At 54.0% G+C, this 21,711-nt stretch overlaps 1 protein-coding gene across 1 annotated transcript; it reads right to left on the reverse strand.

Annotated features, from left to right (window-relative positions):
- Positions 1-33: 33 nt before the first annotated feature.
- Positions 34-21,709, reverse strand: LOC134199830 (uncharacterized). The gene is made up of 3 exons (XM_062671399.1): positions 21,228-21,709; positions 13,566-15,901; positions 34-3,861 (listed from the first exon to the last, which is right to left on the reverse strand). Exon 3 carries the CDS (start codon positions 3,519-3,521, stop codon positions 888-890), a length of 2,634 nt encoding a protein of 877 aa, XP_062527383.1. The 5' UTR covers positions 3,522-3,861; positions 13,566-15,901; positions 21,228-21,709; the 3' UTR covers positions 34-887.
- Positions 21,710-21,711: the final 2 nt, after the last annotated feature.

Here is a 21,711-nt window from a genome sequence, read left to right on the forward strand (position 1 = left end):
ACGGGTATCTCCCTTGTGGCGTCGTCGGCGACATTTTCCTTTGTGGGGACCCAGCGCCATTCCTCCACAGTGCTGTTTTCCTCTATGGTGGCGCTGTCAGTCCAGAACACTCGTGTCTGGCTTTCTATAGTGTTCTTCCGTGACGGCCGCGGCCATGCGGCTTCCCATCACGTCGGCTTGTAGCTCGAGACGCAGTATCGATGTTGGCTTCATGGGTGCGACTCGGGCTTTGGCGAGGGAGGTCCTCATCTCCCCGTCGGGCGTCTCCACGCGCCAGTACAACGCGGCGTCGTGGGCGTACTTGCTCGTGTCCACGTACGTGTGGAGCTTGAGGTCGGCGGCGTCCGGGTACTGCAGTCGGTTCTTCACGCAGATGGTGGTTGCAGGCGAGCTTGTCGCGCCAAAGACGATGGACCTCATCCGGTATTCTATAGGTTCTCGTGAAGGGTTCTCCCTCCACAAGTACCGGAGCGCGTCGCGGTCCTCGCTTCGGACGCCTATCTGGATGAACATCTCCGCGATGTCCGTGGAGACGGTAACGGCGTGCTGCCTGAAGCGCATCATCGCTCCGGGCAGCGACTGCAGCAGGTCCGGGTCGGTGAGCAGGAAGTCGTTTGGGCTTCTTCCCTCTATTTTTCGCATCGGCGTCGTGCACGATGCGAAGCTTCTCCTGCTTCATTGGGTGTGTCACGTCGAAGTGTGGCAAGTACCGGGTTCGCTTCTTCGTACCCGTCGACGGAGTTACTTCGGCGTATCCTTTTGCTACCAGCGCGTTCACTTGTTGCTTGTAGCGCTCTTTCAAATTTGGATCCTTCTCCAGTTTCTTTTCTACGGACGTCAGGCGGTTCAGTGCGGCTTCAAAATTGTTGGGCATCTTCAGGCCCTCCTCACGCCACAGCAGTGCGGTCTCGTAGCGGCCGTCGGGTTGCTGTTGAGTGGTCTCTCGCAGGATCTTCAGCGCGTGCTCGTCTGGGTCGTTCTTCGGTGTCTTCGGCGGCGACGGTGAGTCCCTCGATCGCGAAGTAGTGCCTGAGGGCTTCGTCCATGTTCGTGTCGACCGTCGTCGCGTGTCCCACGAAGTTGACGCGCTGTCTCTTGCCTCCCGGGCGTGCTCCGTGCACAACCCACCCGAGCGGAGTACGAGACGCCACTGGTTGATCGCGTCGTCCCGTCCGCATCTCCTCCGTCACCAGCAGGTGCCAGTTGTCTTGGCCGATCAGTATCTTCGGCGAGGCGTAGCTCGTTTTGAAGTGATGCCGGAGGTCGGTGAGGTGATGGCACGACGCGAGGACTTCGATGTTCAGTCGCTGTGGTGTTAATTTTAAGCCGTTGACTGTCCGTAGGTTCAGTTCTTGCGGTTCCCCCGTGCGTCCGCATAGCTTCAGCGGGACGCGTCGTGAGCGTGTTGCGTCTATCTTGTTGTCCCCGATGGCAGTGATGAAGAGGGGTTCGATCGGTCCTTTGGCGCCCACTCGTCTCGCGAAGTCTTCGTCAATCAGCGAGATCGTTGACCCGTCGTCCAGCAGGGCCCATGTATCTGCTTCTCCCGCCGGTCCGATAACAGTAATCGGCGCCATCTTCAGGTAGGCTGTCGCACTTCTTGCGGCCCACGTCGAGGTGACCGCCTCTTCTTTTTCTTTCGGCTTCTGCCATGCTGGCTTCTTATGCAACAGCTCGTGGTGCGTGCGTTCACAGCTGTCGACGCCGCACTTCTTCTTTTTACACACGTGTCCCCGGGACCGGAACCGTAGGCACCGGAAACACAAATTTTCGCGCTTCGCCGTATCCCAGCGCTCGCTGACGGCTGCTCTCTTGAATTCGGGACAATCTTGTGGGATGTGCCCCGGCTTCTGACATGCTGCGCATTTCCTCTCTTCCTTCGCTTGCGTGGTGTGCGTCCTCTGAGGCGTATTCACCATCTTCCGCCGACCGCTGGTGTTCTCCACTCTCGTCTCTGGCTCCGGCTGTGCGTATGGGCTGCACAGGTCCGCCTCGCGTTGCAGGAAGCGCGACAGCTTGACGAGGTCCGGTTCTCCCGCCGGTTGAGTCGCTGAGAATTCGAACCAGCGGTGGCGTAGAGTGGACGGCAGCTTCTCTGATGTGATGTTGGTGAGCTCCGGGTTGTACATGTAATGTACGCGGTCGAGGGCCCTCAGAGCGGCGACGACGTTGTTCACCTTGTTCGCGAATACGCAGATGTCCCTCGGTGTGTCCGTGCAGCGTGGCAGCGCGCGCAGTCGTTCCAGCTCCGTTGCGGCGATTGCTTCTGGACGTCCGAAGCGCGATTCTAGAGTCCGCATGATCTCGGCGGGCTCGGTGTAATGCAGCAACAAGTTTTCGACCGCTTCTCTTGCTCTTCCTCTCAACGTACGCCGAAGTCTCGCAGTATTCTCTGCGGCGCTGAAGCTGTCCGCTGATTCGGCGTAGGCGACCTTGAAGGAGAGCCATTCTTGGTGCGATCCACTATACACTGGAAGCTCCCCGTAGTACCGATGCGATGGTCCGGGCCTGGCTTGGCGGGCGGCCGTCGCGATGGCAGCTGCTAGTTCGGCGATGTCGCTCTTTGGTGCGACAGGTACGGCAATCGGTGCCGCGGCAGGGGCCGGTAGCTTCAGCTGTTCTATTGGTGCGGGAAGTTCCAGTTGCGGTTGCTCGATGGTGGCTGGTGATCCGTGTGTTGACTGCATTACTCTTTCTTCGACTCCCTGTAGCGCGATCGATCGTTGCTGACTGAGCCATGTATCGACGCGCTGTGTTTGCTCGTTCTCGTCCTCCGTGAGTGTTGTGCGCGCATCTTCCTCCTCTTCAACGAGCGCTTCGGCTTCTAACGTTGAGATGCGGGCGGCGGCGAGCTCTGCTTGGAGTCGGGCTTGTTCTTCTTTGGCGCGAAGATGCTCTTCCTTGAGGCGCGCCATAAGCAACAGCCGTTGTGACTGTTGACTCGACTTTCTCGAAGTTCCTCGAACTGGTGGCGCCATCCCGTCGCGGAGTGTGGAGCCTTCTTCTGTCGTCGAGATTTTGGCAGCGGCGTCCGTGATGTGGGACCCGTGTACTATTTGATTGGCCGCGAGCGCTGACTCCTTCTTGTTCTGGCTCGCGGATACGACGCTCTCCGTTGCTGCGTCGCCTGAAGTTGTTGCCGGTGTCGCGGTGCTGGGAGGTCTGACCACTCGACGACAGACCCCGCTGTTCGGTCCCGTTGGCGACGCCGGCGAGTATTGCGTAGGCAATATTTGGCGGGAGGGGGGCATCGCTTGTGAGCCCCGCGGCACTCCCGGACACTTTTCCACTTGGGAGGAGGGTGCCGCCATCGGTGGCGGTCCCTGCGTCACTCCCGAACGCGGCGCGGTTGACTGGGAGGAGGTTGCCGCCATCGGTGGCGGTCCCTGCGTCACTCCCGAACGCGGCGCGGCCGACACAGCTCGTTGCTGTGCGTCTTGTGATGTTGAGCCCGAGACAGCTTCGTTGCCGGGCCGGTCAAGGCGTGACGACCTCATCTTCTCGGACCGTGTGAGCACCATTTCTTCAATCTTCAATCTTCAATTTTCTTCGATCTTCCTCAAATGAATCCGGTTCTCGAAGGACCAATATTCCGGACGGCCACCGCTCAGGTTTCGGCCACCACGTGTGATTTTTAGACTTCTTACTCGTGGCAAACGTGGTGGCTCGAGTATTGCCGCAGTGGCTGTCGCGGAACGGGTGCTGGGATTGGTTCGAGGAAAATAACGAAGGCTTCAGTATGGCGTTCACACGGTCCTCGTGGCTTGACCGGCGCAGGGCGTAGGAGCGAGTCTTTTCTTGTGCGACGGCTCTCTCCTCTTCTTCTGGAGAGGTCTTGACTCGTCGGCTCGCTGTCTCGAACTGAATTTGCAGTTTTTTTTTTTTTTTTTTTTTTTTTTTTTTTTTTTTTTTTTTTTTTTTTTTTTTTTTTTTTCCTACCTATGCTGATAGCCTTGAGAGGCTATTTCAGCTTCACCCTAACGTTAGTAGGTGAGCTCGCGGGGCTCAACCGGAGAGTTGCTAACACTGACCCTAGCAAGAGCAGTGCTTCGCAGAATCTACCACCGGATCGGAAACGCGACCCACTGAGAAGATCCGGCGAGAAACTCAGTGGGCTGTGTCTATGGGTTAGTTCGCTCGTCGAGCCCTTCGTCGCAAGCGACGGGTTCGACGAGGACGGTGACCGGTGCTTGTGGTGCCTAAAAGCACCGTTAATGGATCAGGAGGATCCGTAATGACGTGCTTTGGGCGACGTCGACGGTTTACCATTCGGTCTACTGGGTCGGGTATGTAATTTCCAGCGGCTACGATGAGAGGGTTCTCATGTCGTGCCGCCTTCTCAAAATGGCGCAGCGATGCCGACTGTAGATACTTACTAAAAGAGTCGAGCTCCAGGTCGTCGTGGAGGTCCACATTCCTAAGGAACCAAGGCGCTCCGACGGCTATCCTGCAGAATCGTGATTGAATAACCTGAAGGGATTTCAAGTTGGTGCGGGCTGCGTGAGCGAACACTACGCTTGCATACGTCATGACGGGGCGTATACAAGTTTTGTAGAGAGTTACCTTATTACGGAGGGACAGTTTGCTTCGACTACAAAGCATTGGATAGAGTCGTCCTAGAATAAACGCGGCGCGGTCGCGTACCGTTTTTATATGGGGACGGAATGTCATCCCTCTGTCGAGGGTGACGCCTAGATATTTGACCTTCGAGACCCACGGAATGGGCTGGCCAAAGAGAGTGATGGGACTAACGGCGGAGGTGTTTGCGCGCCTACTACGGAGTGGGATGCTCGAAGTGATGTTCGGAGGGCGACCCCTTTTGAAGAGCACCGCTGCGCTTTTCGTGGGGTTGATGTCTATTCGCCACTTCCGGAACCACTGTCCCAGGGTGGCTACTGCGATCTGGAGTCGCCGATGAAGCAGCGACATCTTCCTACACGAGTAGTAGATAGCCGTGTCATCGGCGAAGAGCGCTAGATGGGTCTCCGGAGACCGGGGTATATCATTGATATACAAACTAAATAATAACGGGGAGAGCGCGGAGCCTTGCGGGACTCCGGCGGTCAGTTGACGGGGACGAGAACGAGTTCCCTCTACTCGATATCGAAACGAACGGTTCGACAAGAAGTCTCGTATGATGAGCACGAGTCTGTCTGGCACCCCCATGTTGTATAGTTTATAAATTAAACCGTTGTGCCAGACTTTGTCGAACGCCTTCGCGATGTCGAAGAAGAGGGCGCCGGTCGGGATTTGTTTACGCCTATTTAGTCCTATCAGAATGTGCTCCGTGAGGCGGTGCACTTGTTGTACGCACGAGTGTTTTGAGCGGAATCCGAACTGTTCGTCTATGAGAATTTTGTTCGCGGTAACAAAATCCCAGAGGCGTTTCCTAAGGAGCCGTTCGTAAATTTTTCCTATCGTCGAGAGGAGACTAATCGGACGGTAACTAGAAGTTTCGTTTGTCGGTTTGCCCGGCTTATGTATACCGATAACGTCCGCTTCTTTCCACACCGCGGGAAAGATGCAGTGCGTCATAGCGGCATTTAAAATTGTAGCCAACATTGCTATCAGTTGGACTGGCAAGAGTTTAAGCGCGCGGTTGTGGATGCCGTCGGAGCCGGGTGCCTTCCTAGGTTGTAGGTTGTGGATCGCGTCTCTAACTTCGTCAGTGGTAATGGGGGGTAACGCGTCCGAGGGCGGCAGGGAAGCTCTGCGCTCGACCTCCCTGTCGACTAACTCGGTGTGTTCGGGGTCCGCGTGTTGAGTGCTGGTGGTGCACTGCTCTTGCAGTGCATCGGCCAGCAGCTCAGCCTTGTCATCGTCATCGAATGCCGGTGGTTGGCCTGAAGGGCGTACGAGGGGAGGCATAGTAGCGGTAGTTTCGGATTTGAGAGTCCTAGCTAGTCGCCAGTATGCTTGGTGTGAGGGCGCGAGTTGTTCTAAATAACTATGCCAATTATCGTTACGCGCGTCGCTTAAGCGGGAGTGGACTTCGCGTTGTAGACGACGCATCCGAATCCGGTTTGAATGCGTGGGAAGACGATCGTAGGCCCGGATTGCCGCGTTCCTAACTCTTAAGAGATTCCTAAGATCGGGGGACAGTCTGATGCGGTGGAAGCTGTCCTCCACATCGACTTCTTTAGAAGATCTAATGATCGCGGAAGATATGTGATCGGTAATGATGTTTATGGATTCGACGGTGTCCTCGGGGGATAGATTCGAATCCGGGCCGTAAGGGAGGATTGGCGGAGCGGTGTCGGCTAGGCACGTGCCCAGCTTATTCCAATCCACCATGGTCCTCGTAACAGTGACTGGGTTGTGGGGGCGACCGAGCTGCATAACGACAGGTCGGTGGTCTGAGTCGAGCTCTGACATTGCTTCGATGGAACGCAAGCGCAGAGTTACGTTCCTAAGCAATGCCAGGTCTATAGTGCTCGGACGGAGCGCGATGTTATACGGATAACATGTTGGAGTTGGGGGACCGACTATTTCAAAGGTGAGGTCGTCTATAAACGCGTCGAGACGCCTACCGTTAACGTTAGTACGATGGCAGTTCCACCTAGTGTGGTGGCAATTTAAATCGCCTGCCAGGATGACGGAGTCTCCCATGCCGAACAGTGACTCGATGTCACTGCTCAGAAGGGGCTTGTCCGGGGGGAGATAAACGGATGCGATGACGATCGGCTGGTGTCCCGTCAGCGAGATACGGCACACTGACGCCTCGATATGTGAGAGCGAGGGAGTATCGAGAGGGACAACGTGCAGGGCCCGCCTATAGTAAATGGCAGTCCCGCCTTTGGAGGCGGTGAGTCTGTCATTCCTAACCATGACGTAATTCGCGACTTTCGGGTCGCGACGCGAGGGCTTCAGACAGGTTTCCTGCACTAATAGAATATCTACAAGATTATCGCGGAGGAATTCGAAAATTTGATCGCGTTGCCGCGCGAGTCCGTTAGCATTGTAGAATGCTAACGTAAGGGAATACGGTTTTTCTCTACCTTTTTGCGCCATTGATTACCGGTAAAGATTTTATAACGTACGCGACACGGACTCATAAACGTCCATGTGATCGAACGCGGCCGCGAGCCGCTGTTCGGGGGTTGTCGACCTACGGATAGCGTCAGCGAACGATCGCAGACGGTCGAAGTTCACCGCGGTGACGAAGTCGCGCACGAGCGCGAAGTCGTTGGCGGCAGAGGGTTGCGGGGGACGGAACGCGGGCGCGGGGCGAGGTGCGAGCAGGGGCTGAGGCGCGGGGCGTGTCGCGAGCGGGGGCGGGGGTGCGGTTTGTGTTCCCGCCTTCGTATACGGCAGCGGCTTTTTCCACGCTGAAACCGTGGGAACTGCAGCCGGCACGAAGGCAGGTTTCGGCACTGAGGGTGCCGAAGTCTTTGGGCCGACGGTTCGCGGAGCTGGGAGGGTTGAACGCTTGCGCGGAGCCCTAGGACATCCACGGTAGTTCGCGGGGTGCCCTTGCTTAAGGCATAGGACACAGCTTGGGGGTTCGGTCGCGGTTTCCCTAACACGCGAGCAATCTAGTGTGGCGTGGTCGCCGAGGCACTTTACGCAGCGGGGGCGCGCGTGGCAATTACGAGCCGAGTGGCCGTAAAGCTGACATCTGTAGCACTGCCCGGGAGTGCCACGCTTGTGGGGGGCTTCGATTGAGATCCCGGATAGGCCGCAAATTGTCGTGAGACATGCGATCTTCTTTTTGGCCTCCGGGGTGGGTTCTAACGCCACGAGTATCATATTATAGGGCTGTTTGCCCCGCCCGCTGTGCATCCGGTGCACACTAACTATCGGGAGGGCCTGAGCGGTCAGATCCTCCTTTATGTAGTCGATGTCGAGTTCTTTAGGGACTCCGCGTATCACTACGCGGAGCTCGCGGTCCTCCTGAAGAGCATAGGTGTGGAAACCTATGTTCTCCTTTCGGAGGTATGCTGAGAGGGCCCTATGGTCGCCCGGCGTTGCGACCTTTATCTGAATCCCATGCGCGACGTTACGCGCATGGGTATAATTAATTTTATTTGCCTGAAGGGCCTGGGAAACGCGGTTCCACGCAGTTTTTTCCTGGAGAATCAGCGGGGGCGGGGCAGCTGCTTTAGGAGCGGGCGCGGGCTTGGGACGCGGCGGCGGGGTTACGCGGCGAGCGGAGTCCGACTCCGGTGTCACGACTACCTGCGGGCGGGAGGCGGTCGCGGATTTTGTCTGCTTCGTCGTGGAGCTCCGGGACTCCACGGCGCGAGTACGCTTTTTACCGCGCGTTACGGTTTGGAACCCATCCGAAGTTCCAGGCTGAGGGCTTGACGCGGATTCGAAATCCATCTCCGATTCGGTATCGGAGCCTGAACTTGAAACGATCGAGGTCGCGGCGGACGTAGCGCGTGATGACGTAACCGACGCGGGCGCGGGGGTGGGGGTAGCGCTAGGCGCTTCGTGAGTCGCATCGTGGGAACGTGCGCTCGAACTTGACGCGGCGGCGGGGGGTGCGCGGCGTGCCTCCGAGGCACGTTTGAAATACGCGGCGACGGACGCGGGGGGGGAGGGATTGCCACGAGAGGCCCTATATGCCAGATATTCGGCCCTAATTGTCGGGTACCTTTCCCGGAGGAACCCGACAAAATCACTATCACTGACACTGTCACAATCTTCAATCATCTTGCTGTCTTCTTGCCCGGGGGGGGCGGCCCCGGGACTTTTGTTGAACTCGCCGAAAGGCGAGGCCCCGGATAGGATAGGATTTGTAACCCCCCTGTGCTGCAGGACAGCAAGGAGCAGGGGGGGGGAATGCCTATGCCGTGAAAACGGCAATCGGCGGGGAAAAGGAAAGGAACCCGCTCGGGCTGTATAGTGCTACAGCAGGCAGAATCGCGAGCGGGGGTCTAGTCTTGAAAAAGACTGTTGTTTTTGGGAAGGGTTAGGAAATCGCTAGCCTGTGAGTGCCACAGGAAGCTGAACGTAGCGATTGGTTTTGCCTTGAAAAAGGCAGTTGGTAAAGGGTGGGTTCGCGGTTACAACACTTTAGCGCACAAAAATGGACTCCGAGACGCAAATCGCAAGCGACCAACGGATCGGCACGTCCGCACTACTGAATTGTAAGCACGATGTATTCACGGTCACTACACTGTCGAGCACAACTGTGAGTTCAGAGACGCGGCTCGCAAGCGGGCCACGGATCGGAAAGCACGTCCGCGCACGACCGAGTCGTGAGCGAGAATGGAATTTGCATTTTTTTTTTTTCCCTACCTATGCTGATAGCCTTGAGAGGCTATTTCAGCTTCATCCTAACGTTAGTAGGTGAGCTCGCGGGGCTCAACCGGAGAGTTGCTAACACTGACCCTAGCAAGAGCAGTGCTTCGCTGAATCTACCACCGGATCGGAAACGCGACCCACTGAGAAGATCCGGCGAGAAACTCAGTGGGCTGTGTCTATGGGTTAGTTCGCTCGTCGAGCCCTTCGTCGCAAGCGACGGGTTCGACGAGGACGGTGACCGGTGCTTGTGGTGCCTAAAAGCACCGTTAATGGATCAGGAGGATCCGTAATGACGTGCTTTGGGCGACGTCGACGGTTTACCATTCGGTCTACTGGGTCGGGTATGTAATTTCCAGCGGCTACGATGAGAGGGTTCTCATGTCGTGCCGCCTTCTCAAAATGGCGCAGCGATGCCGACTGTAGATACTTACTAAGAGAGTCGAGCTCCAGGTCGTCGTGGAGATCCACATTCCTAAGGAACCAAGGCGCTCCGACGGCTATCCTGCAGAATCGTGATTGAATAACCTGAAGGGATTTCAAGTGGGTGCGGGCTGCGTGAGCGAACACTACGCTTGCATACGTCATGACGGGGCGTATGCAAGTTTTGTAGAGAGTTACCTTATTGCGGAGGGACAGTTTGCTTCGACTACAAAGCATTGGATAGAGTCGTCCTAGAATAAACGCGGCGCGGTCGCGTACCGTTTTTATATGGGGACGGAATGTCATCCCTCTGTCGAGGGTGACGCCTAGATATTTGACCTTCGAGACCCACGGAATGGGCTGGCCAAAGAGAGTGATGGGACTAACGGCGGAGGTGTTTGCGCGCCTACTACGGAGTGGGATGCTCGAAGTGATGTTCGGAGGGCGACCCCTTTTGAAGAGCACCGCTGCGCTTTTCGTGGGGTTGATGTCTATTCGCCACTTCCGGAACCACTGTCCCAGGGTGGCTACTGCGATCTGGAGTCGCCGATGAAGCAGCGACATCTTCCTACACGAGTAGTAGATAGCCGTGTCATCGGCGAAGAGCGCTAGATGGGTCTCCGGAGACCGGGGTATATCATTGATATACAAACTAAATAATAACGGGGAGAGCGCGGAGCCTTGCGGGACTCCGGCGGTCAGTTGACGGGGACGAGAACGAGTTCCCTCTACTCGATATCGAAACGAACGGTTCGACAAGAAGTCTCGTATGATGAGCACGAGTCTGTCTGGCACTCCCATGTTGTATAGTTTATAAATTAAACCGTTGTGCCAGACTTTGTCGAACGCCTTCGCGATGTCGAAGAAGAGGGCGCCGGTCGGGATTTGTTTACGCCTATTTAGTCCTATCAGAATGTGCTCCGTGAGGCGGTGCACTTGTTGTACGCACGAGTGTTTTGAGCGGAATCCGAACTGTTCGTCTATGAGAATTTTGTTCGCGGTAACAAAATTCCAGAGGCGTTTCCTAAGGAGCCGTTCGTAAATTTTTCCTATCGTCGAGAGGAGACTAATCGGACGGTAACTAGAAGTTTCGTTTGTCGGTTTGCCCGGCTTATGTATACCGATAACGTCCGCTTCTTTCCACACCGCGGGAAAGATGCAGTGCGTCATAGCGGCATTTAAAATTGTAGCCAACATTGCTATCAGTTGGACTGGCAAGAGTTTAAGCGCGCGGTTGTGGATGCCGTCGGAGCCGGGTGCCTTCCTAGGTTGTAGGTTGTGGATCGCGTCTCTAACTTCGTCGGTGGTAATGGGGGGTAACGCGTCCGAGGGCGGCAGGGAAGCTCTGCGCTCGACCTCCCTGTCGACTAACTCGGTGTGTTCGGGGTCCGCGTGTTGAGTGCTGGTGGTGCACTGCTCTTGCAGTGCATCGGCCAGCAGCTCAGCCTTGTCATCGTCATCGAATGCCGGTGGTTGGCCTGAAGGGCGTACGAGGGGAGGCATAGTGGCTATAGTTTCGGATTTGAGAGTCCTAGCTAGTCGCCAGTATGCTTGGTGGGAGGGCGCGAGTTGTTCTAAATAACTATGCCAATTATCGTTACGCGCGTCGCTTAAGCGGGAGTGGACTTCGCGTTGTAGACGACGCATCCGAATCCGGTTTGAATGCGTGGGAAGACGATCGTAGGCCCGGATTGCCGCGTTCCTAACTCTTAAGAGATTCCTAAGATCGGGGGACAGTCTGATGCGGTGGAAGCTGTCCTCCACATCGACTTCTTTAGAAGATCTAATGATCGCGGAAGATATGTGATCGGTAATGATGTTTATGGATTCGACGGTGTCCTCGGGGGATAGATTCGAATCCGGGCCGTAAGGGAGGATTGGCGGAGCGGTGTCGGCTAGGCACGTGCCCAGCTTATTCCAATCCACCATGGTCCTCGTAACAGTGACTGGGTTGTGGGGGCGACCGAGCTGCATAACGACAGGTCGGTGGTCCGAGTCGAGCTCTGACATTGCTTCGATGGAACGCAAGCGCAGAGTTACGTTCCTCAGCAGTGCCAGGTCTATAGTGCTCGGACGGAGCGCGATGTTATACGGATAACATGTTGGAGTTGGGGGACCGACTACTTCAAAGGTAAGGTCGTCTATAAACGCGTCGAGACGCCTACCATTTATGTTTGAACTGTGGCAGTTCCACCTAGTGTGGTGGCAATTTAAATCGCCTGCCAGGATGACGGAGTCTCCCATGCCGAACAGTGACTCGATGTCACTGCTCAGAAGGGGCTTGTCCGGGGGGAGATAAACGGATGCGATGACGATCGGCTGGTGTCCCGTCAGCGAGATACGGCACACTGACGCCTCGATATGTGAGAGCGAGGGAGTATCGAGAGGGACAACGTGCAGGGCCCGCCTATAGTAAATGGCAGTCCCGCCTTTGGAGGCGGTGAGTCTGTCATTCCTAACCATGACGTAATTCGCGACTTTCGGGTCGCGACGCGAGGGCTTCAGACAGGTTTCCTGCACTAATAGAATATCTACAAGATTATCGCGGAGGAATTCGAAAATTTGATCGCGTTGCCGCGCGAGTCCGTTAGCATTGTAGAATGCTAACGTAAGGGAATACGGTTTTTCTCTACCTTTTTGCGCCATTGATTACCGGTAAAGATTTTATAACGTACGCGACACGGACTCATAAACGTCCATGTGATCGAACGCGGCCGCGAGCCGCTGTTCGGGGGTTGTCGACCTACGGATAGCGTCAGCGAACGATCGCAGACGGTCGAAGTTCACCGCGGTGACGAAGTCGCGCACGAGCGCGAAGTCGTTGGCGGCAGAGGGTTGCGGGGGACGGAACGCGGGCGCGGGGCGAGGTGCGAGCAGGGGCTGAGGCGCGGGGCGTGTCGCGAGCGGGGGCGGGGGTGCGGTTTGTGTTCCCGCCTTCGTATACGGCAGCGGCTTTTTCCACGCTGAAACCGTGGGAACTGCAGCCGGCACGAAGGCAGGTTTCGGCACTGAGGGTGCCGAAGTCTTTGGGCCGACGGTTCGCGGAGCTGGGAGGGTTGAACGCTTGCGCGGAGCCCTAGGACATCCACGGTAGTTCGCGGGGTGCCCTTGCTTAAGGCATAGGACACAGCTTGGGGGTTCGGTCGCGGTTTCCCTAACACGCGAGCAATCTAGTGTGGCGTGGTCGCCGAGGCACTTTACGCAGCGGGGGCGCGCGTGGCAATTACGAGCCGAGTGGCCGTAAAGCTGACATCTGTAGCACTGCCCGGGAGTGCCACGCTTGTGGGGGGCTTCGATTGAGATCCCGGATAGGCCGCAAATTGTCGTGAGACATGCGATCTTCTTTTTGGCCTCCGGGGTGGGTTCTAACGCCACGAGTATCATATTATAGGGCTGTTTGCCCCGCCCGCTGTGCATCCGGTGCACACTAACTATCGGGAGGGCCTGAGCGGTCAGATCCTCCTTTATGTAGTCGATGTCGAGTTCTTTAGGGACTCCGCGTATCACTACGCGGAGCTCGCGGTCCTCCTGAAGAGCATAGGTGTGGAAACCTATGTTCTCCTTTCGGAGGTATGCTGAGAGGGCCCTATGGTCGCCCGGCGTTGCGACCTTTATCTGAATCCCATGCGCGACGTTACGCGCATGGGTATAATTAATTTTATTTGCCTGAAGGGCCTGGGAAACGCGGTTCCACGCAGTTTTTTCCTGGAGAATCAGCGGGGGCGGGGCAGCTGCTTTAGGAGCGGGCGCGGGCTTGGGACGCGGCGGCGGGGTTACGCGGCGAGCGGAGTCCGACTCCGGTGTCACGACTACCTGCGGGCGGGAGGCGGTCGCGGATTTTGTCTGCTTCGTCGTGGAGCTCCGGGACTCCACGGCGCGAGTACGCTTTTTACCGGAATTTGCAGCGAGGTAGGCCCCCTATTTATGGTCGCCCACACGCACTCGGCCAGCGCTATTATGAGTCCGAGCACGGTGGGCGTCTATTGTTCTCTCGGCCGCCTCGCTCGCCTATTGTTTGCCTAGTCGCTCTATTAGTCGCCCGTATTGTGACTCGCTCCTGCGTTCCCACGCCAAATTAAAGACCACGAGGACCAATCTTTATTTACAAAATATCATTTACAAATTTACTTATATCTACGTTTGTATGCTAACTATTTTTTAACATACTGTCTATCACGGACATTCTCTATTATAACTATTTATTCTCTATTTTATGTTAACTTATTTTTAACATAACTATTTATTACGGACATTTCTATTATATATTTACTATGTTTTCTATCTATTTTAAAAACTATCTATGTCCGTCGCGAATAATATCTATTCTACTATATTCATTCATGTCCGTCGCGAACAACATTCAAATGTAATGCATTATCGCTACCAGCAATCTCATTCAGACAATCATGATGAGATCTACAAAATTAAAGTAAAAATAATTTGCTAGGTTGCGATGTTACATTTTAAAATACTTAGTTGATTTGATTTTAATATAAGATTATCAGCAGATATATCGGGAAATACGCATTATGTTCAAACTGCCGTAGATAGCGTGTTAAAGTGAAATGCTGATGAAAAAAGGGAATCTTTGTCTCTCTCTTATTGACTTACTCTGGTGGAATTTCGTAATTTAATTTAAGTTAACTTCTTTCTTGGACTAACCAATGAAAGACGATAGAAAGAAAAAAATCTCTCTCTCCATTTATATAGTTTTGAATACGTGGCATTTTGTTTCCAATATCGCTTCTTTAGTCAAAATGTTTTCCCCCAAGCCTTACTGGTGGTAGGACCCCTTGTGAATCCGCACGGGTAAGTACCACACCCCGCCCATTTCTGCGGTGAAGCAGTAATGCGTTTCGGTTTGGAGGGTGGGGCATATAGAAGCTATAGTGACGTATGATAAAATAGAAACTAATCAGTTTGCTTAGCTCAGTTCCACCGAAATAAACTTCGTCAGTTCGGTTGACACTTAAAAAAATACTATTTTTACGAACTCTTTTTAATTCCCTCGTGACGCTGCCTATTCAAAAGAAAAACTTTCTTAACAATTATAATAGCCTAAAATGTTAATTTGAATATAATATTCATTGAAATTAATAATATTTAACGAAAAATTTTTTTTTTTTTTTTTTTTTTTTTTTTTTTTTTTTTTTTTTTTTTTTTTTTTTTTTTTTTTTTCATTTATTAACAAAAAGTGAAATCAAAATAATTTTACATAACTCAACCCACACAGTAGAACAGATCTTCCAATGCGCTTGAAGGAGGCACAGTCCCCAAGATACTGGCTACGTTGCCTCGTTGGACAGCCAGACTCACTCTCTGTGCAAAGTACCAGCCAGCCTTAGCATCATGTGTAACCTCCTTGAAGCGTTTGGAGATTTCTGTTAAAAATTTCTTTGCTTCACGAATACTATATACAGCGTCACTATAATGTCACAAATAAATCCACTACATATGCATAGGTCAAATTGCATTTTTCTCTCCTACCTATTCTAGTGACCTCGAGGGGTTATACTAGATTCACCGAGCGAGGTGAGCTCACGGGGCTCTAACCTGTAGGCGTTGCTAACACTAACCCTAGGAAAAGCAATGCTTCGCAGAATCTACCACTAGATCGGAAACGCGATCGACTAAGAATGTCCGGTGAGAAACTCAGTGGGCTGTGACTATGCCAATTTATAATAACATACTCATATGCGCTAGTTCATGCATATACTGTTTTTGTTTAATAAAAAGACTCGTTAACATTGCAGTAAATACCCAATCCTCTGTTGTGCTGTAAAAGTAGTTTATAGTTAGTAGTACGTGCTGAAGAAAGACGTTGTAAATTACGAACTCCCAACTGAGTCGCTAAATGGCGAAACATCTACTTATGTTACCTTTAAAGAACTCTCGATGCGCTATTTCTAAACAGAACCGATAGTCTCATACGTGAATAGCTTGTGATCTATACGTTCGTTAATTAACATTACAATGTTTGTTGAGAACAAGAAATAAAATTTGTAGATGTACGACTTCACATTTTTTTTATGGCTTGACAGTTGGACGAGCTCACAGCCCACCTGATGTTAAGTGGTTACCGGAGCCCATAGACATCTACAACGTAAATGCGCCACCCACCTTGATATATAGTTCTAAGGTCTCAGTATAGTTAGTTACAACGGCTACCCCACCCTTCAAACCGAAACGCATTGCTGCTTCACGGTAGAAATAGGCGGGGCGGAAGTATCTACCCGTGCCATTCTCGCTCACGACTCGGTCGTGCGCGGACGTGCTTTCCGATCCGTGGCCCGCTTGCGAGCTGCGTCTCTGAACTCACAGTTGTGCTCGACAGTGTAGTGACCGTGAATACATCGTGCGTACAATTCGGTAGTGCGGACGTGCCGATCCGTTGGTCGCTTGCGATTTGCGTCTCGGAGTCCATTTTTGTGCGCTAAAGTTTTGTAACCGCGAACCCACCTTTTACCAACTGTCTTTTTCAAGACAAAACCAATCGCTACGATCAGGCTTCCTGTGGCACTCACAGGCTAGCGATTTCCTAACCCTTCCCAAAACAACAGTCTTTTTCAAGACTAGACCCCCGCTCGCGATTCTGCCTGCTGTAGCACTATACAGCCCGAGCGGGTTCCTTTCCTTTTCCCCGCCGATTGCCGTTTTCACGGCATAGGCATTCCCCCCCCCTGCTCCTTGCTGTCCTGCAGCACAGGGGGGTTACAAATCCTATCCGGGGCCTCGCCTTTCGGCGAGTTCAACAAAAGTCCCGGGGCCGCCCCCCCCGGGCAAGAAGACCGAAGCAAGCATGGAAGACAATAGTGAAAGTGTTAGTGTCAGTGACAGTGATTTTGTCGGGTTCCTCCGGGAAAGGTACCCGACAATTAGGGCCGAGTATCTTAGGTATAGGGCCTCTCGTGGCAATCCCTCCCCCCCCGCGTCCGTCGCCGCGTTTCTCAACCGTGCCTCGGAGGCACGCCGCGCGCCCCCCGCCGCCGCGTTAAGTTCGAGCGCACGTTCCGACGATGCGGCTCACATAGCGCCTAACGCTACCCCCACCCCCGCGCCCGCGTCGTTTACGTCATCGCGCGCTTCGTCCGTCGCGACCTCGATCATTCCGAGTCCAGGCTCCGATACCGAATCGGAGATGGATTTCGAATCCGCGTCAAGCCCTCAGCCTGGAACCTCGGATGGGTTCCAAACCGTAACGCGCGGTAAAAAGCGTTCTCGCGCCGTGGAGTCCCGGAGCTCCACGACGAAGCAAACTAAATCCGCGACCGCCTCCCGCCCGCAGGTAGTCGTGACACCGGAGTCGGACTCCGCTCGCCGCGTAACCCCGCCGCCGCGTCCCAAGCCCGCGCCCGCTCCTAAAGTAGCTGCCCCGCCCCCGCTGATACTTCAAGAGAAGACAGCGTGGAATCGCGTGTCCCAGGCCCTTCAGGCCAACAAAATTAATTACACCCATGCGCGTAACGTCGCGCATGGGATTCAGATAAAGGTCGCAACGCCGGGCGACCATAGGGCCCTCTCTTCATACCTCCGAAAGGAGAACATAGGTTTTCACACCTATGCTCTTCAGGAGGACCGCGAGCTCCGCGTAGTAATACGCGGAGTCCCTAAGGAGCTAGAAATAGACTACATTAAGGAGGATCTGACCGCTCAGGCCCTCCCGATAGTTAGTGTGCACCGGATGCACAGCGGGCGGGGCAAACAGCCCTATAATATGATACTCGTGGCGCTAGAACCCACCCCGGAGGCCAAAAAGAAGATCGCATGTCTCACGACAATTTGCGGCCTATCCGGGATCTCGATCGAAGCCCCTCACAAGCGTGGCACTCCCGGGCAGTGCTACAGGTGCCAACTCTATGGCCACTCGGCGCGTAATTGCCACGCGCGCCCCCGCTGCGTGAAATGCCTCGGCGATCACGCTACGTTAGATTGCGTTAGAGATAGGGAAACCGCGACCGAACCTCCCAGCTGTGTCCTATGCCTTAAGCAAGGGCACCCCGCGAACTACCGTGGATGTCCCAGGGCTCCACGAAAACGTCCAACCCACCCGGCTCCGCGAACCGTCGGCCCAAAGACTTCGGCACCTTCAGTGCCGAAACCCGCCTTCGTGCCGGCTGCAGTTCCCACGGTCTCAGCGTGGAAAAAGCCGCTGCCGTATACGAAGGCGGGAACGGAAACCGCACCCCCGCTCGTGACACGCCCCGCGCCCCAGCCCCTGCTCGCACCTCGCCCCGCGCCCGCGTTCCGTCCCCCGCAACCCTCTGCCGTCAACGACTTCGCGCTCGTGCGCGACTTCGTCACCGCGGTCAACTTCGACCGTCTGCGATCGTTCGCAGACGCGATACGTAGGTCGGTAACCCCCGAACAGCGGCTCGCGGCCGCTTTCGATCATATGGACGTCTACGAGTCCGTGTCCCGCACGTTATAAAAATCTTTACCGGTAACCAATGGCGCAAAAAGGTAGAGAAAAACCGTTTTCCCTTACGTTAGCATTCTATAATGCTAACGGACTCGCGCGGCAACGCGATCAAATTTTCGAATTCCTCCGCGATAATCTTGTAGATATTCTATTAGTGCAGGAAACCTGTCTGAAGCCCTCGCGTCGCGACCCGAAAGTCGCGAATTACGTCATGGTTAGGAATGACAGACTCACCGCCTCCAAAGGCGGGACTGCCATTTACTATAGGCGGGCCCTGCACGTTGTCCCTCTCGATACTCCCTCGCTCTCACATATCGAGGCGTCAGTGTGCCGTATCTCGCTGACGGGACACCAGCCGATCGTCATCGCATCCGTTTATCTCCCCCCGGACAAGCCCCTCCTGAGCAGTGACATCGAGTCACTGTTCGGCATGGGAGACTCTGTCATCCTGGCAGGCGATTTAAATTGCCACCACACTAGGTGGAACTGCCATCGTACAAACGTTAACGGTAGGCGTCTCGACGCGTTTATAGACGACCTCACCTTTGAAATAGTCGGCCCCCCAACTCCAACATGTTATCCGTATAACATCGCGCTCCGTCCGAGCACTATAGACCTGGCATTGCTTAGGAACGTAACTCTGCGCTTACGTTCCATCGAAGCAATGTCAGAGCTCGACTCAGACCACCGACCTGTCGTTATGCAGCTCGGTCGCCCTCACAACCCAGTCACTGTTACGAGGACCATGGTGGATTGGAATAAGCTGGGCACGTGCCTAGCCGACGCCGCTCCGCCAATCCTCCCTTACGGCCCGGATTCGAATCCATCCCCCGAGGACACCGTCGAATCCATAAACATCATTACCGATCACATCTCTTCCGCGATCATTAGATCTTCTAAAGAAGTCGATGTGGAGGACAGCTTCCACCGCATCAGACTGTCCCCCGATCTTAGGAATCTCTTAAGAGTTAGGAACGCGGCAATCCGGGCCTACGATCGTCTTCCCACGCATTCAAACCGGATTCAGATGCGTCGTCTACAACGCGAAGTCCACTCCCGCTTAAGCGACGCGCGTAACGATAATTGGCATAGTTATTTAGAACAACTCGCGCCCTCCCACCAAGCATACTGGCGACTAGCTAGGACTCTCAAATCCGAAACTACCGCTACTATGCCTCCCCTCTTACGCCCTTCAGGCCAACCACCGGCATTCGATGACGATGACAAGGCTGAGCTGCTGGCCGATGCACTGCAAGAGCAGTGCACCACCAGCACTCAACACGCGGACCCCGAACACACCGAGTTAGTCGACAGGGAGGTCGAGCGCAGAGCTTCCCTGCCGCCCTCGGACGCGTTACCCCCCATTACCACGGACGAAGTTAGAGACGCGATCCACAACCTCCAACCTAGGAAGGCACCAGGCTCCGACGGCATCCACAACCGCGCGCTAAAATTTTTGCCAGTCCAACTGATAGCAATGTTGGCTACAATTTTAAATGCCGCTATGACGCACTGCATCTTTCCCGCGGTGTGGAAAGAAGCGGACGTTATCGGTATACATAAGCCGGGCAAACCGAGAAACGAAACTTCTAGTTACCGTCCGATTAGTCTCCTCTCGACGATAGGAAAAATTTACGAACGTCTCCTTAGAAAACGCCTCTGGGATTTTGTTACCGCGAACAAAATTCTCATAGACGAACAGTTCGGATTCCGCTCAAAACACTCGTGCGTACAACAAGTGCACCGCCTCACGGAGCACATTCTGATAGGGCTAAATAGGCGTAAACAAATCCCGACCGGCGCCCTCTTCTTCGACATCGCGAAGGCGTTCGACAAAGTCTGGCACAACGGTTTAATTTACAAACTGTACAACATGGGAGTGCCAGACAGACTCGTGCTCATCATACGAGACTTCTTGTCGAACCGTTCGTTTCGATATCGAGTAGAGGGAACTCGTTCTCGTCCCCGTCAACTGACTGCCGGAGTCCCGCAAGGCTCCGCGCTCTCCCCGTTATTATTTAGTTTGTATATCAATGATATACCCCGGTCTCCGGAGACCCATCTAGCGCTCTTCGCCGATGACACGGCTATCTACTACTCGTGTAGGAAGATGTCGCTGCTTCATCGGCGACTCCAGACCGCAGTAGCCACCATGGGACAGTGGTTCCGGAAGTGGCGAATAGACATTAACCCCACGAAAAGCGCAGCGGTGCTCTTCAAAAGGGGTCGCCCTCCGAACATCACTTCGAGCATCCCACTCCGTAGTAGGCGCGCAAACACCTCCGCCGTTAGTCCCATCACTCTCTTTGGCCAGCCCATTCCGTGGGTCTCGAAGGTCAAATATCTAGGCGTCACCCTCGACAGAGGGATGACATTCCGTCCCCATATAAAAACGGTACGCGACCGCGCCGCGTTTATTCTAGGACGACTCTATCCAATGCTTTGTAGTCGAAGCAAACTGTCCCTCCGCAATAAGGTAACTCTCTACAAAACTTGCATACGCCCCGTCATGACGTATGCAAGCGTAGTGTTCGCTCACGCAGCCCGCACCCACTTGAAATCCCTTCAGGTTATTCAATCACGATTCTGCAGGATAGCCGTCGGAGCGCCTTGGTTCCTTAGGAATGTGGATCTCCACGACGACCTGGAGCTCGACTCTCTTAGTAAGTATCTACAGTCGGCATCGCTGCGCCATTTTGAGAAGGCGGCACGACATGAGAACCCTCTCATCGTAGCCGCTGGAAATTACATACCCGACCCAGTAGACCGAATGGTAAACCGTCGACGTCGCCCAAAGCACGTCATTACGGATCCTCCTGATCCATTAACGGTGCTTTTAGGCACCACAAGCACCGGTCACCGTCCTCGTCGAACCCGTCGCTTGCGACGAAGGGCTCGACGAGCGAACTAACCCATAGACACAGCCCACTGAGTTTCTCGCCGGATCTTCTCAGTGGGTCGCGTTTCCGATCCGGTGGTAGATTCTGCGAAGCACTGCTCTTGCTAGGGTCAGTGTTAGCAACTCTCCGGTTGAGCCCCGCGAGCTCACCTACTAACGTTAGGGTGAAGCTGAAATAGCCTCTCAAGGCTATCAGCATAGGTAGGAAAAAAGAAAAAAAAAAAAAAAAAAATCTACCCGTGCGGACTCATAAGATGTCCTACGACGAGTCATGAATGAATATTTAAAAGGGTATGTTATTTTTGAGGTGTTGGTGATTTGGAGCTTTTTTTTTACGAAATCCACGCGTCGCGGAGGCGGGCGCTCGTTTTTATTATTTTCGATTGTCGAAGCGACCTATATACGTCTGACCGACGGAATCGCCCGGACGACAGTTACAACGGCTGCCTCAACCTTCAAACCGAAACGCATTACTGCTTCACGGCAGAAATAGGCAGGGCGGTGTTACCTGCCCGTGCGAACTCACAAGAGGTCCTACCACCAGTAAAAGTGTTCTCATAAATGTGTTATGTAATAAAAAAATAACTTTTCTCTTGTAACAGTATTTATGGTTAAACTACGTTTTCTTTTTTCTTTTTGTGTAGGTAGTAATAGATAATAGTGTCAATAAGGACCAAACATTTAATTTTGATATACGCACTAACGGAAAGAAAACACACTA

The sequence above is a fragment of the Bombyx mori genome, chromosome 12 (genome assembly GCF_030269925.1).
Source record: "Bombyx mori chromosome 12, ASM3026992v2".
Classification (NCBI taxonomy): Eukaryota; Metazoa; Arthropoda; class Insecta; order Lepidoptera; family Bombycidae; genus Bombyx; species Bombyx mori.